This window comes from Chinchilla lanigera, unplaced genomic scaffold, assembly GCF_000276665.1.
Source record: "Chinchilla lanigera isolate Chin_1 unplaced genomic scaffold, ChiLan1.0 scaffold00012, whole genome shotgun sequence".
Classification (NCBI taxonomy): Eukaryota; Metazoa; Chordata; class Mammalia; order Rodentia; family Chinchillidae; genus Chinchilla; species Chinchilla lanigera.
In genome coordinates, this window is record NW_004955413.1 from 1,548,325 (window position 1) to 1,565,177 (window position 16,853).

Sequence of the window (16,853 nt, forward strand, 5' to 3'; positions counted from 1 at the left end):
AGCTGGTAGAAGCTGCTGGGAAGCTGTTAGGGAGCTTCTGGTTCCTGGTTCTCCTGGGCTATTCTGCTGGAGGACCTTGTCATGATGGCTTTCCTGATGAACGAGGCTGTTCTTGGAGGAGGAGGAGCTTGGGACCTTGTTGTCACTGAGAATGGCTACTTCGCTTCCTGGCTCTAGAGGGGAAGATGGTGCACTGCTCAGTCCTCTGGAGAAGCTTGTTGCATAAGCTTTCCTGATGGGAACTTGGCTTTCCTTGTCTTTGGAGGAGCTCAGGGCCTCACTGTTGCTGAGGATGGCTGTGGTACTTTTTAGGGGAGCTCTGGTTCTTACTTTAAGCATTGCTTCCTGGCTCCAGTGCAGATCCCTCAGCCTGCTAGTACAGATCCTTCATCCCACAGGCACAGGCTTTCCAGCTTCTACAACTGACCTTTGGGCCTTCCCAGTGCAGATCCATGAAACAGTCCTGCATGAGACATTGTCATGGGCTCTAAGCCTCTGGTTGGATTCGTGGGAGGCATTGTTATGGGCTCTAGGGCTTCAGCTGGACTCATGCAGGACATTACCATGGGATCCAGACCCTCAGCTGGATTCTTTGGTCTGTAGTGTGTGGACAGATTTCCTGCACTCTCTTTTTGTATGTAATTCTTTAGGTGACTATTATAAATAATTGTATAAAAATATGTATCCTGTATTATATTTTTCCCCTTGCAAAACCCTGAACCACAGCAATTGGAAAGAAGAGAATTTGAGGAAACAGAGGAGCAGGGAGAAATGGCTGTCAAGGAAGGTGGCAGTAAGGGGAGATAGAGTGGGAGTAAAAGGAGGAAGAGAATGAAGGGGAGACTCAAGTGTGCCTGGAGGTCAAGGCCAAGAGTCTGTAAAAGCAGAGGGCTGGTGAGAAAGGAGGGGTCAAGGGCCGTGGCTCAAGAGCTGGAGGGAAGAACTGAGAGCCAAAGTAAGGAGAGGGAGCCCCAGAGTCCTAGAGGTGGGTGGGAAGATAAAGATGGTAAAGAGGGGAGGCGGAGGGAGGATGGATGGGATTAACACCTGATAGTTCCTTTTTCCTCTGTGACATGGGGACACAGATAATCGGAGAAGGTTCTGTGTGGACCCCTGGTATGGGTGACCTTTAGACTCCTGTGCTGTGAGATTTGCCTCCTCTGGGGTTTAGGGATGGTCTCTGTCCATTTTGTGTTACTATAACAAAGTATTTGAGGCCAGATCCTTTATACAGAAAAGAGGTTTATTTTTCAGTAGTCTTAGAGGTCGAAGAACTTGGCACAGCCATCTGTCTGTCTAAGTGAGGGCCTTCCGGCCATATCATAATGTGTCCAAAGGCATCATAGTAGGAGGATATGGGACAGGGAAATTACAGTGAGAGAGAAGCAGAGTTATCAGGGGGCCAGACTTTTTCTTTCTGGAACAGTCTGCAATCTGGAACACTAACCAGGATCCCTCAGAGAGCTGCAGTCTTCCATGCAGAGGGCAGCACACAAAGTAGTGCATGCGCCTGCCCTGGGTCCCCTCTCTGAGAGGCTCCACACCACCACTCAGAGGACCAAGCAACCAACAGGGAACCACCAGGGTCATACACTGTATCCACATCATAGCAGGGTCACCCAGTCAGGGGAGATAATGGGATGTGGACTTGAACCCCACTTTCATTGGCTCTTCCTGAGTCCTCATTAGGCTTCGTGGCATTCTTCCCTTCTGTCTTTGGTTTTGCTTGCTCATTTTGCTGCTCTCAACTTCAGCCTGGTTCTTAATACTTGGTCCCCTCAGGGACAGTGGAAACATAAGCTGCTTCAGTACAGAAATTCTTTGCTAGCTCTTCTTCCTTGTTATGAGTGGATACAGCTACAGTTTTCAACAGGTGGAGGCCAAATAAAACAAACCAGATCTTTCAATATTGACTCTGGCCGGCTCCCTGTAGATGGGCAGCATCTGCCCCACCTCCCAAGCCTCACCTGTGGAGGCCACAGCTAAGCTGAGGACTGATAGGCAGGCTCTGTCAGGGCCAGAGAACTCCAAGAGGAAGCCACACCTCCCATCTTCCTCCACCAGGAACGCGCTGGGCCTGTTGGGAAGAAGACATGTTCTATGAGACAGCAAGGACCTCCCAAGCCACATGCTCATATTGAAAACTAGGGCGGGAAGGTAGGGCCTCCTCGAGGATGTCTGTGAAAGTCACAGATCTCTTTTATGGGCTGTAGAAACTTGGAACCTTTCAGAGCCAAGATAAGCAAGATAGGGCCATGACTTTCTACTCTCCAACCAGCAGCAGGAGGACTTCATCTTTTGGATGGAGTCCCAGAGCTACAGAGCACAAAAGGAGCTAGATATCACAGAGCCCATCTCAGGTACTGCACAGCAGGGGACTGTGGCCCAGGGAGACTCAGCTCACAAGACCCGACCTCCCAACCTTGTGAGTGGCCACCCCAAGCCTGAATGCAGTCTTCATTACATCGCTGAACCCCACACATGAACTCAGAGACAGGGCAACTGTTTTTAGCCTAGAGTCTGGTAGAGTTAACTACCTCACAGCAGCCATGAGGCAAAAGGAAAGCTGCTAGCAGTTGCACTATGAGGTGCTCTGAATTATCTAATACCCTCCTGCCCATATCAAGTTTGTCAGGGAATATCAGCATTTTTAGGAATACCCTTTACTTTGGTAAAATAAAAAAAAAAATCTGATGTTTTTAAGTTGCAGCCCTCCACCAAGAACATCCAAAATTATACTGGCTGACAATTTCGAATTTAAGAAGATAAAATACAGGTTAAATGATCTATTTAGAAAATCTACAGCTATCTCAACTTTAAAATACAAAACTAATCAAAACAACACCTGCTTAATATCATTCCTAGGACAAACAATCCCGAGGCTCTAAAAAAGGTAAGTACATAGGAATAAAAAAATTAGAATTATAATGGAGTTTTCGCTTCTGATTTGCAAGGTTGTACATGGAAGTCCTCCCGAACCCGTACAGTTTCTCTGCAGTGCCTTTTTCCTTCCCAGGCGCATATCTTAGTTCATCATGACAGCTCAGGCTCTGACTGCCTCTCTTTGCACTGCTGCCTTGACCTTTTACTTTCAGTGTCTCCTGCATGCAATCCATCGTACATATGGCTCCCAGATGACATGGGTAAAGGGCAACCCTAGGAATGTCCTTTCCCAGCACAGAAACTCTTCTGTGAATACTCCTATGTTTGCTGAATAAAATCCAGAATCTTTAGGCTGGCCTTGAAAGCCCTCAACAGTCTTTCCCCGCTTGTTTCCCACCCACAAATTGGCTATAAAGAGACCAGCATTTATTTTCCAGCAGCAATGCCTTGCTGCCACCTCTAGTCAAAGCCCAGAGCCAGAGCCAGCTCTGAAATCACCTGCAGCAGGCAGACAGCCAGAGATCAGATCTCTCACGGCCTCCTCCCAGCTCCTCACTCCTCTCAGAAGAGTGACCACAGGCTGCTCTCCTGCATGCTGTTGACTCATGGTGTTGGTATGGTGGCCTGCACGGGAGTTGATAGGTAGAAGCTTAATATTTAGGTGCTAACTGGCCATAGGTTTCCTCTGCAGTTCAGCTTCTCTACCATAGAATGTAGTTCGCAGCAGGACCTACCTGATACCATTGTGAGTGAGACAATTCACGTAAGAAGCACTTCGCGGGGCTGGGGATTTAGCTCAGCGGCAAAAGCGCCTGCCTGGCAAGCGCAAGGTCGTGAGTTCGGTTCCTGGTACCGGAGAAAAACCAAAAACCAAAAACAAAAAGAAGAAGCACTTCGCGTGGTACCTGGTAGATGGTCAGGACTCGTAACATTAGGAGGGAAGGAATGAAGAAGTGGGGAAGAAGAAAAAGAAAAGAGAATAAAAGAAAGAAAAGGCAAGCAAAATCCTCTTTCTACTGGAGGCAAAAGCACCACTGCCTCTTCTTAGGCGGGACACACACACATACCCTTCCTTGGAGAAAGATTTTGGACAGAAATGACACTAAGATCATGGAAAAGGTGAGATAACTAATTTTTTGAAATCTACTCTGTGGAGTTATTAGTTGAGTCCTGAATTCTACCATAAACTTAACATTCTGAAGATGGGAGGAAATGCAGAAATTTCCCAAACTCCCATTGTTTTTCTGCCAAGGAGACAGAGGTCAGCATGGGGTGAAGTGTAGCAAGGGGAACTGTCCAGACTGCAAATCCCCTGACTGCCTACACTCCTTTGGGCTTGGGAAAACCTAATATGCAAACTTCTGGCATGAGTGTGTGAAGAAGGCAATATGCTGTTTTCTCAAAACACAACTGTAATCATTGGTTAAAACTGTCAAAACCAGCCATTGCATCTACCTGGGAATTGAATGAAGGCATGCAACAAACAGAAATATTTGCTGATGAAAATGACTGCATTTAGAGTAAAATCAGCACACATCTGCAGTGCTCTTACTGGAGGTGGTCCCACTGCCTCCCTCCAGTTCTGGGGTCTGGTATAATTGTTCGATTCAGGCAAGGCAGGCCGTAAAAAGCCAGCAGGGTTTTGTTGCTAGCAGAACAGGTTTGCTTAGTGAGGACAGAATCTCAATTTAAGTGATGATCTCAGAAGCAAGTGAAGAGACAGGACCATGGCTTGTAACTGCAGAGCAAGCAATAAACTGGTGAGCAAGTATTTAACAGAGATCACGGGAGGAGAAGCAGCTTTAGGGAGATTGCTAAAGTCTCTGCATGTCATGGGTTGGTCAAAAGTGCTAAACAGAAACTGCCCAAGCCACACACACACACATCCCTGGCCTATAGAGTCTACTCCCATTCACAGGAGCTGTGAAGGCACTGAGGAAAATAACCTAGGCAGATTTGGGGGAGCTATGATATGGAGGGGCTCCTAGCTTACTCACAGACCCACCAAAGAGTGGAGGTCTTAGTGGCCCAACTTGTGGCCAGTCTTTGGCTGAACACAAATCTACTAATCAAGGCAGACAAGAGGTGACTCTACAAAGCCAGGCTCAAGAATTACAAAGAAAAAGAAAAAGAAAATAGCCGAGCTACTTCTGGGTACACATTGCAGAGATTTAGTCCAGAAAAGTTACTAAACAAATGTACAAGATAACAACAATAACAACACTCAGGAGAAAATCAAAATCTACAGTTGCTTCAATGCTATGCAAAATATCTGGCTTTCAACAAAGAAATTACTAGACAGGTAAAACAACCAGAAGATATGACCATTTTCAGGAAAAAGAAAGTAGTAAATAGAAACTGTCTGAATATCCCTAGACATTTAATTTTACAGACAGTCTTCAAAGCAGCTGTTAGAAATATGTTTAGGAAAAGCTGAGCATGATGGCTCACACCTGTAATCCCAGAACTCAGGAGGCTGAAGCAAGAGGATCACTTTGAGTTTCAGGCCATCCTGGGCTGCATAGTGAGTTCAAGCCAGTATAAACTACATAATGAGACATTCTCTCAAAAAACTAAAATAATAAAAACACATGTATATATATATTTGGGAAACTAAAGGAAACCATATTTAAAATTTTAAGGAAAGTTTGGCCACAGTGAATAAAAACATCTCAATGAAAAGATATAAATTACACAAGTGATTCATTCTGAAAGAATGGACTTCACAGTAAGTGGAATTACATATTCAAAGTGATGAAAAAACCTGTCAATCTAAAAAAATAAAATAAAATAAATAAAACATCTGTCAATCAAAAATTGATAACCAGACCTAATGTAGTAGCACACACCTGTAATTCCAGCACTCAGGAGGCTGAGGCAGGAGGATTGTTGCATATTCAAGACCAGCCTGAGCTACAAAGTAAGCTCAAGTCCAGCCTGAACTGCATAGCAAGACCCTGTCTCCAAAAAAAGACAAAAAAAAAAAAATGAATTTACAACCAGCAAAAGTATCCATCAAAAATCAAGGCAAGATACAGACATTGGTAGATGATGGCAGACTGAGAGAATGCTTCACTAGAAGACACATTTCACAACAAATGCTAAAGGAAGTCCTTTAGGCTGAATGAATGTGACACTAGAAAAGGACCCAAATCAACAGGAAGAAATAAAGAATTCCAGAAAAGACAGGTAAGTGGATGCATATGTAAGAATATAAAAAATGTTTCTCTCATTTCTTCTCCTATTTCCTTAAATAACATAAAATTGTATAAAGCAAAAATATGACATTGTATTATTGAGAATGCAGCATATATAGACATTGGTATGATAACAGAACAAAGGAGGGAAAGAAAATCTACAGCAAAGTTCATATAATTAATTTACTATTATTTAGAAGTAGATTGCAATAAATTGAGATGCCTATGGCATTGTGTAGAGAAATTACTAAGAAAGTAACTAAAAGCATAGCAAAACTCAACAGAATTAAAATGATGCACTAAAAGCATCTATTTAACATAAAAATGCAAAGTAAAGGAGAAACAAGAATAACAAAACAAGAGAATATAAAAAACTAATAAAAAGTGGCAGATGTAAGTGCAACTGTACCAGTAACTACACTAAATTTAAATGGATTTAACACCCTCCCCAAAAGGCACAGATTAGATAAAAACAAGACTGAAATTATGTACCCATGTAATTACTGTCTCCAAGAAACCCAGCTCAGATTCAGCAAAACAGAGATTAAAAGAAAAAGATATATTTTTTCTTTTCTTGTTCATTGTTTCTTTCCTTTGAAGTGGCTTCTTTCTATAGCTTCTCTGAGGATAAAAGTTCAAAAAGGGTAGGTGTTTTAAAGGCCAGCCTAGAGCTCTGTCATAAATGCAGTAGAGTCCTCTCCATCTGCCACAGAGGTGTGAGAAGGCCAAGAGGTTGTGAGAATATGGAGGAGATGGTGGAGCTGCTGAGAAAGAAGCCTGAGTTGTCCTGAAGCGGGGAGGCCATTTCCAGCCAAAGGGTTCCAGTCCAGTCAGGAGGGCTTCTGCTGTGACCCGTGGTTGATGACCTCAGTATGAGTTCTGACTATTAAATGCTTTTGTTTGGGAAAGTAACTTTTATTTGGAAATGCTCCCACATATGACAGTTAGGGTCTAGATTATAAGCCCTCAAGACAGTCACATTTTTCCTGGGTTTGGCTTGCTATTTATAAATTCTGAGATGCTTTGCTCTTTTCTTCTATGACCTGACATCTCCCTGGAATGTTAGTCTATGTGGACACATGAGACCCAGAACTGCAGTCCTCTGGTTCTGGAGGTTCTGAAGGAGCTGTGTTAATTCTATAAGAAAGTTTTCTGGAGTAAAACTTCCTGCAATGACTGCTGAAGAAGGAACCAGGCTTCTTCCACAGGGTGGCAGAGCCAGGACTAATCAATCAGGAGGAGAGGAGGATGTAGTTTATATTGGGGGATTTTAATTACTGCATAAGATGAAAAGAGGACAGACGTGTTTTGCTCAAAATTGAAATTGTACATGGTATACTCTAGTGTAATCTGTATGATAGTATTATAGACAGCTAAATTAGATATAAATTAATATATAGTCAGACAGGGATTAGGTCCTCAAGGAAGTCAGCACAAAAAATAAAGACATTGAGACTGTAGCTGGAGGCACAAGATGGAGATGCAGGGAGCAGACCTGCATGCCTTCCTAAAGATAAACAGCAACTTGAGATTATACTGTAATTAGTACCATTTGGTCCAGCAAGTGCTGATAGGCATCTGTTGCCCAGGTAGGTGACCAGAGCATCCATATCCATCCCTGCCCAAAAATGCCTTCATTCTTTCCATGTACCCTTTACATGACTCATTTCCCTATTGGATCAATATTAGCTTAGTGGCTATACTTGTGATCCTGTAAGTTAATTGTAGTTTGACCCATGTGGTACCCATGTTGTAATTTTGCTCACCTCAGCAATACCATACTGTGTCAACAAGACTCTAATGCAATATCACATTACAACTGGAAGAGCTGAAAAGCACACATTAATGAAGAAAGAGTTCTTAGGAAAACCCAAAGACAAGAGGAGAGAAGGAAAACACACAGGGGAACTATGGGCACTATAGTGCTGGCACCTGCAGCTATAGTGAACATGGCCAGGATCTCAGACAGATAAACATAAACCCCATGCCAAAGGCCTATTGCTTTCACTCCCTGATACACCATATGTGGCTTTCAGTGAAAAGTCACAAGACATGCTAAAAGGCAAGAAAAAACAATCAGAAAAGACAAGCATTAGAACCACACTCATACATAACAGAAGTTTTGGAATTATGGGGTAAAGAATTTAAAATAATTCTCATTAGTATCTTAAGACTTATAATGGAAGGGCTGGGGATTTAGCTCAGCAGCAAAGCACCTGCCTGGCAAGCGCAAGGTTGTGAGTTTGATTCCCGGTACCAGAAAAAAAAAAAAAAAAAGACAAAATGGATATTATTAAGAAAATTTTCAGAGTTATAATGGACACAGTAAACAATACTCAAGAACAGACAAGTAATTTGAGCAGAAGATGAAAATTATGAAAAATAGTCTAAAGAAAATGCTACAACTCAAATACACAGAGGCACCAATGAAGTTGTCTTTGACGGGTCCATCAGTAGACTAAACACAGCTGAGGAAGAATTGGTAAGACTGAAGACATGGTAACAGGAACTCCCCAAGCTGAAATGCAAAGGGAAAAAAAAGAATGGAGCAATTCTGAAAGATAATGGAAATGCAAAAGAGAAAGTAACAGAAAGGAACAGAAGAAATATGAACAATAAGGGCAGAAGATGTTACAAAACTGACACATAGCAAGTTACAGGGCGCTCATAGAACATCAGGCAGGATAAAAATTTAAAAATCTTCGTCAAGACATAGCATATTCCAACTGCAGAAAACCAAAGGCAAAGAGAAAATCTGAGAAGAAGCTAGGAGGGGAGGAGTGGGATGCAGCGGGGACATCTTACCTATAGAGGAATTAGGATGAGAGCACATGAGTGGGGGGGGGATGAAGATAATTAGGAATTACTCATGCCAACATGGAAGCTGAGAGAGCTACCTAGATAATGATGTGTGAAGATCTCAGAATGTGAATAGCTGATGGTGTAAGTTTTAGACTGAATATGAAGATAAAAGAAAACCGATATCTCAGCATATAGATGGGCACAGAGCAAGATCTCATACTTCAACTGTGTACTCTCTTCAGGCCTTCAGTGGGTTGGATGAGCCCCCACACTGATGTTACCCTTACCCAGAAATACCCTCCCAGACACACAAACAATGGTCAACGAAATAGCTGAGCACCCCATGGGCTGGTCATGGTAACATAAAATAAATTATAGCAGATTTTTCAACAGTAACCATGCCACCAAGAATAGTGCAAAATAAAAGAACTGAAAAAATAGCTGGGAATGATTGTACATGCCTAAAATCCTAGCTTCTTAGGAAGCTGAAGCAAGAGGATTTTTAGTTCAAGTTCATCCTGGACAATTTAGAAAAACCCTGTCTCAAAATAAAATATAAAAAGATGCTAAGGATATAGCTCAGGTTCAATTTCTAGTACCACCAAAAAAAAAAAGTGAAGTGTTGAAAGAAAAAATATCTCAACAATTCACCAACCTGGAATCTAGCAAAGTTACTTTTTAGAAATGAAGAAGCAATAAAGACGCTCAGAGAAAACAAAAACAGAGAATTCATCACCAGGAGACCTGCCCTGTAAAAAATGTTAAAAGAAGACCTTCAGAGAGATGCAAAATGATAGAGCTCTGAAAGGTGTATCTGTAAAATAAGAGGAAGAGTACTTGGGAAGAAATAATTGAGATAAATTAAAATATTTGATTTTCTTATTCTTAATTGACATGATAAGATGACTTTTTCAAAGAATTAATCATAACCATGTAGCATAGAGATAAATGCACAACAACAAATAATATGGGCAGCTGAGAGGAATCAAGAATGTATAAACACTGGCATATTTGAAAGTGGATTTAGATTAATTATAAATATATAAATTCTCTAAACAACTACTAGATGTTTTTGAAGTAGGATTGATATGCTAATACAGGAGAGAAAATGGAGTCATAAAATGCTCAATACAAACCAAAAGAGATGGACAAAGAGGTGAAATTTTTAAAAGGCGATAAAGAGTAAGTGCAACAAACAGGAGACTAATAGCTGTGGTAGAGAGATATTAATTTAACAATATAACCAAGAGATGGAAGGCAGGGAGGAGAGGGATGAAAAGAGAATGAAAATGTGTTATCTGCATGTACCAACTCACGACGAATGTAAACACGTACTGCAAAAAATGTAGTCATAAAAAGGATAAATCACTTTAAATATGAAGGTTCTAAACACAAAAATTAAAAAACTGAGATTGTTACAATAGAAAAAACTGTATGTTGTCCATAAAAACCTTATGATAAAGTAAATTGAAAGAGAAAGCAGTATCGTGGTGATGCTAATGAAAAAAAGCTGTAGTAACTGTATTTTAGACAAAACTGACTTCAGAATAGGGAAAATTAACAGGATAAGAGTAGCATTACATAGTGATCAAGGGATCAGTCTTCAAAAATTAACAACCTTGGTGTGCCTGCACCTAACAGCAGATGTCAGATGATGTGGGGCAAAAACTGATAAACCTGCAAGGAGAAAGAGACAAATGCACTGCTGTGCTTGAGATTTCAACATTCCTCTCTTGCTGATAGCAGATCCAGCAGGTAGAAAATCAGTAAGGGCACAGTTGAAGTGAATAGGTCCATTAATCAACGGAGTCTAATTGACATTGATACATTATTTCATCCAACAAGAGTAAAATACACATTCTTCTCAAACTGACAGGGAATATTCAATAAGACAGATCACATTCTGAATCATTAAATAAGCCCCAGCAAATTAAAAAAAAATATAAAAATTCTAAAAGGGGAGTCTCAACACAATGGAACTAAATTAGGAATCAACAACACAAATAGAGCTAGAAAGAAGAGAGCTTGAAAATATCTAAAGATTAAACAACGTGCTTTTGAATAACACATGTGTGGAAAAGGTCAAAAGAAATTTTAAATATTTTCAATGAAATGAAAATTAAAAACAAATTTTGGTGAACGTCAAAAATTGCTGGAATGAAGTGAAAGCACTGGTTGGAAGGAAATTTATAGCACTGAGTGAGTGTATTAGAAAAGACGAAAGATCTGAAACCATCAATGTAAGTTTCTACCATAGGGAAGTAGAAAAAGAAATTAAGTGCAAAGTAAAATCTTCATAAATGAAGATGAAATGTCCACAAACTAAGAGATTCAGTGTTGTTAAGAGATTAATTCTCCCTGAATTGATCTATAGAAGCAACATATTAAAATCCTACTCAGGTTTTTTAGTAGAAGTCAACAAGCTGATTTTAAAATTTATATGGAAATACAAAAACAAAAAACAAAAAACAAAAAAACAAAACAAAAAAAACTAGGAAAGCCAAAAGCTTTTGTAAAAGAGAGTTTGTGTTACCTAATTTTAAATTATTATAACAGTAATCAATGCACAGTTGTATTGGCACAAAGACAGGTATATAGAGTTTGGGAAGAGAATTGAGAATCTAGACTTAAAGTCTTACATTCTGGTCACCTAATTTTCAACAAAGGTAAAATGACAATTCAATGTGGAAAGGATAGTCTTTCCAACAAGAAGAGCAGGGAGAGAAGATAGCCACAAAAAGGGAATTTACATCCTTCTCACATGCCTCAGATAAAAATTAACTCAAAATAGTTAATAGTCTTAAAAATCAAAGTCAAAATTATGATCTATTTAGAAGGTAACAAAGGAGAAAAATCCTTGAAAAACCTTGTATTAATCTTTGACTCCAAAAGAGGAACTATACAAGAAGGAACTGATAGACTGCATTTAATTAAATTTTAATATCTTTATGTTTTAAGAAAAAAACAGAGTTAAGTAAAAAGACCAACCACAGACTGGGACAAAATATTTACAAAACATGTACCAGATGATGGATTTGTATCCATAATAAGATAAGAACTTTTACAACTCAATAAGACAAACAAGCTACTTAAAAAGTTGGTCAATGACTTGAACAAATATTTTACCAAAGATGACATATGAATAGCTAATAAGGATATGGTACTCAGCATCATTAGTCATCAGGAAGTACAAATTAAAACCATAATGTGACATCACATTATGGTTAAAACCATATTAAACCATAATTAAACCTCATTTACTAGAGAACTCTATTTAAAAAGACATAAAACCAAGTACTGGTGAGGATATGGAGAAACTGGAACACTTGTACATCATGGCAGAAATAGCAGTAACACACCTACTCTGGAAAGCCATTTGGTTGTTTATTTCAGTTAAGTATAAACTTACCTAAGACCCTGAAATTTCACTATGAGGGATCCATCCTCATTGTGAGGAATGAAAACATTACCTTACAACGACTTGTAAGTGAATTTTCATAGTGGCGTTCTTCATAATACCTGGAAATAATAAAAATATCTACCAAATGGGAATGCATAGATCCAATATAGTATTCCCATATCTATACAATACTGTTCAGCAATAGAAAGGATAAAATCCTGGTACAGGTTAGAGCATAGATGAGCCCTCAAACTATGCTTTAAAAAGTCAGATGCAAGACTTCTGGGAAGATGCCAGAGTGGTGAACAGCAGAGAAAGCAGAGAAACAGCCTCTCTGAGATTTGGTGTCCAGACGCTGCAATATAGCAGTGTGAAGAAAAGAAAGAGGGAAGTAGGTCCCCAGGACCCAGCAAAGATCTGAAGTGAAAATTGCACCCCACAGGGAGAATAATGAGATAGACCTCAATGAAAAAGAAGGAAGTGTCAAGCACTGTTTTCTCCTTAACAACTGACCAACTTCATGGGAGGGGCAACTTGAACCTGCAGATGCACAGTGACTACTGGTGACCCTAGAGATCTCCATAGAGAAACCCACAAGTGGAATGGAGCACTGAACACAGTGGACTGCAGTGGTGGATGAATTATTTGGGTTCAAACACCTCCCAAGGAGAGTGTGCTTGGCCAATAGCCATCTTGGAGGGGAGCCAACTGAGCTCAGAACTCAGAGAAGCTGCAGGCTGGCTCCATCTAGTGTCAGGGTGAGGCACAGCCAAGCTCAAGTCAGTAGGAGGCGCATGGAGTATTACAGGCTGAACAGGTGGGATTCCAGCCTCACAGACAGAAACCAGACTGAACTTCAGTGGAACTAAAGGTTCAGGCTTGCTTGGATTATCCACTACCCCACCATAAATCTATGGATGACTTGCTGGATCTGGGCTCTGTCTGCCGACTCTCTCTACCAGTGACAGCAGAGACATGTCCTGAAGTGAACATATTTTTCTTCCTTTGTAACTTTTTTTCATGATTGTCTGTTCTTGTTTTTATATGAGTGTGAACATTATGTCTAGCTTGTTGTTGTTGTTTTACTCTGTTCTTGTTTTTATTTCTTCTTCCTCTCTTTTCCTCCTATCTTCTTCACCAGTTTCTGAAGTTTGTGTGCTCTTCCTTTCCCACTAGCCCTGCTTCTAATCTCTTTCTCTTCTTCTATTTCTCTATTATTTCCCCCTAAGCAGTTTAAATTTTTTCCTCTATGGATAAAAATCACCATATTGAGGGCATGTTTACTGTATATAATTTTGTGGTTTGCTTTATATTTTTTATATAGCCATAAATATAATTCATATGGTTACAGGCGGCACATTAATAGTTACCATAGTGTGTCATTTTCTATGCTGCATTTCATGCTATTTTTATTGCTGATTGTACTACTTTAGCTAAGGTGACATAATTGTTCTAGTCAGTGGTTCTTCCTGGTATGCTAAAACTGAAATTGCTCAAGGGTCATAAACAGTGTTATAGGCCAGTTCCAAAGAAGCAGGGGCTAGGTCAAATAGGTAGAAAATTCTCATCCCTAATAAATTGAAGAGATAGGATATTGCAACAGACTCAAAACCCAAAAGCCAGCTATACCTGGAAGACATCTCTAAGAAGTAGTCATTTCCTAAGAGTTCTAAATACTAGCAATAAAGCTACCTGACATAAGCAATTTGTAAGCATCAGCCCAGAAATTAAACTAAAAAATAGAAAATGAGAAGATACAAAAGCAAGATGCAACCCCAGACTTGCCAAAGACAAACCCAGGGGACAATAAGGTGAAACAATTGAAAGTCACCCACCTGTACCCTCTGAAGTGGTGACAGTGGAAATAACAGAAGAGTTAAATGAGGCTCTAGAAAAAAATCAGAAGTAATTTCTTAGACAACTGCAGAGATGGTAACCACAATGAAAGGCATGCTTCGTGACTGTACAGCACATACAGATGAAAAACTGGAGGAGCTTAGGTAAAGGATGGAAATTATGAACACCTAACATAGAAAAGAAATTTATGAAACAGATTCAAACAAATATCCGGGAGATTAAAAATTCCATTGAAAGTATGTGCAGCTGCAGAATGAGCCAATGTGAGGGCAGAATATCAGATTAGAAGACAGGATTGTGTTTAGGAATCATGAAAAGAAAGATTTCCAAAAAATAGCAAAGGACCACAAAAAATCAATCAAAAAGTTGTTAGATGCTGCAAAGAGGAATAAAATTGATCAGAGTCAATGAGAAAGCAGGAAATAGCACAAACAACATAAAAAAAAAAACCTCTTCACAGAAGTAATGGCAGAAAAGTTTCCAAACATGGAAAAACAATTTAACATACAGTTAAGTAAGTGAGGTACATAGAACTTCAATTAGCCATTATCAAAAAACTCTACACTAAGTCATATAATACTCAAGATTCCATAAATTTAACAGAAGAATATTAAAAGCTGTTACAAAAAAGAAACAAATCATGCCAAATCAAAGCCCACCAGAATCACAGCAGAATTTTCAACATAAATCCTTCAGAAAGGAGAGATTGAAGTATTTCAAGCCTTAAAAGAAAACAACCTCCAGCCCAGATTGATGTAGCCTGAAAAAGTATCTTTCAAAATTCCTGGAGAAATAAGATATTGCCATGACAAAGAACACCTGAAGAAATTCATGACCATCAAACAAGCACTCCAAAATGCTCTGAAGGACATTCTAAAAAGAAATAACAAAGACTATAACTCCATGAACCCACAGAATGAACCCACCAGGCAAGGCAAGTGATTAAACAGAGTGGGGAAAGGGAAGTAATGATAGGAATATAACATGACAAGGATTAGTCAATACATATCAGTTATAACCAGCAGGGTAAGTGGTCTCAATTCACCAGTCAAAAGAAACAGGCAGAATGGATCAAGAAACAAAGACTCAACAATCTGCTGCACACAAGAAATGCACTTAATTCAAAAAGAATTTCATAGACTGAAAACCAAAGGTTAGAAAACAATACTCCATGCAACAGGAACTTGGAAAAGAACAGGGGTTTCTATTCCATTCGCAGGCAAAGTGGACTTCAGGCCAAGACTGATTAAGAGAGACAAAGACTACTACATCCTTGTAAGGGAAACAATCCAAGAGGAAGAGATAATCACAAATATATATGCACCAAATACCAGTGACCCAAACTATACAAAACAAACATTAATGGACATGAAAGTCAAATAAGCACAAATATAATTGTAATGGGGAACCTCAATACCCTATTGTCACAAATGGATCAATTAGACAAAAAATCAACAATGAAATATCAGAACTGAAACAAACTGTAAACAAATGGACTTAGTAGATGTCTACAGAGTGTTCCACAACATCAGAATATACATTCTTCACAGTTGCACATGGGACATTCTCCAAAATAGGCCACATACTAGCTCATAGAACATGCTTAAGTAAATGTAAAGGAATTGAAATTACCCCATGCATATCACCTGACCATACCGCAATGATATTGGAAATCTGTGGCAAAAGAAACCACAAGAAATTCATAAACAAATGGAAATTAAATAGCACCCTCCTGAAATATCAATGGGTCACAGATGAAATTAAAGAAGAAATAAGACAGTTTCTACAATTAAATGATAATGCCAACAAAACATACTGGAACATATGGGACACAATAAAAGCAGCCCTACAATAGAAATTTACAATGTGAATACCCATATCAGCAAGACAGAGCAAGCTCAAATAAACAACCTAATGTTGAACCTCAAACTTCTAGAAAAAGGAGAATAATGCAAGAACAAAACTTGTTACCAGACATGGTGGCGTACTCCTGTAATCCCAGCACTTGGGAGGCTGAGGCAGGAGGATCATTGTGAGTTTGAGGCCAACCTGGGCTACAAAGTGAGATCTAGGCCAGCCTGAACTGCACAGTGAGACTCTGTCTCAAAAGGAACAAACCTCGTACAAGAGAACAAATTATAAATATCAGAGCAGAAATTAAAATAATTCAAAGAATCAATGAATTAAAGAGTTGTGTGTGAAAGATTAAATAAAAGTTACAAGCCCTTATCAAACCTTATTAAAAGTAGGAAAGAAAAGACTCAAATCCATGCAATTAGGATGAAAAGGGTGAAACCATACAGACCCAGCCGAAATCCACATGATCATCAATATCTGCTTTGAGAACCTATATTCTAATTAGATAGAAAAGACAGAAGAAATGGACAGATTCCTAAATACATATGAATCACCAAAGCTGAATCAAGAAGATATAAAAATTCTAAATAAACCAATAACAGACAATAAAATTGAAGATGTAATTAAAAACCTATCAAAAACTCCTGATGAGATTCTCTGAGCCCTGCACTTCCTGCACCGAGAGAGTGAGTACTCTGGGAGCTACAGGGCCCATGGGTTCAAGTCTGTGCTTGGCCCACACCACCACGGTTCCCAGCTAAAATGCGGGGAGAGAGCCAGGTATTTTCCACCTACTCCCTGAGGGCAGAGGGTGCAAACAAGGACCCCACGGATATTACAGACTGAGTTGCTGCTGA

At 39.6% G+C, this 16,853-nt stretch overlaps 1 protein-coding gene across 2 annotated transcripts in view; it reads right to left on the reverse strand.

Moving 5' to 3' along the window:
- Positions 1 to 1,247: 1,247 nt before the first annotated feature.
- Parp11 (poly (ADP-ribose) polymerase family, member 11) overlaps positions 1,248 to 16,853 on the reverse strand; it is a 132,824-nt gene continuing 117,218 nt past the window's right edge. Inside the window, exons 9-10 of one of the 2 annotated variants that reach the window (XM_013511662.1) lie at positions 3,382 to 3,507; positions 1,248 to 2,077 (exon numbers count right to left, since the gene is read on the reverse strand). In XM_013511662.1, the coding sequence (XP_013367116.1) occupies positions 1,867 to 2,077; positions 3,382 to 3,507 (337 nt within the window). In that variant the 3' untranslated portion in view covers positions 1,248 to 1,866. The remainder of the gene's footprint in view (positions 2,078 to 3,381; positions 3,508 to 16,853) is intronic. The other variant, XM_013511664.1, reaches the window with a different exon arrangement.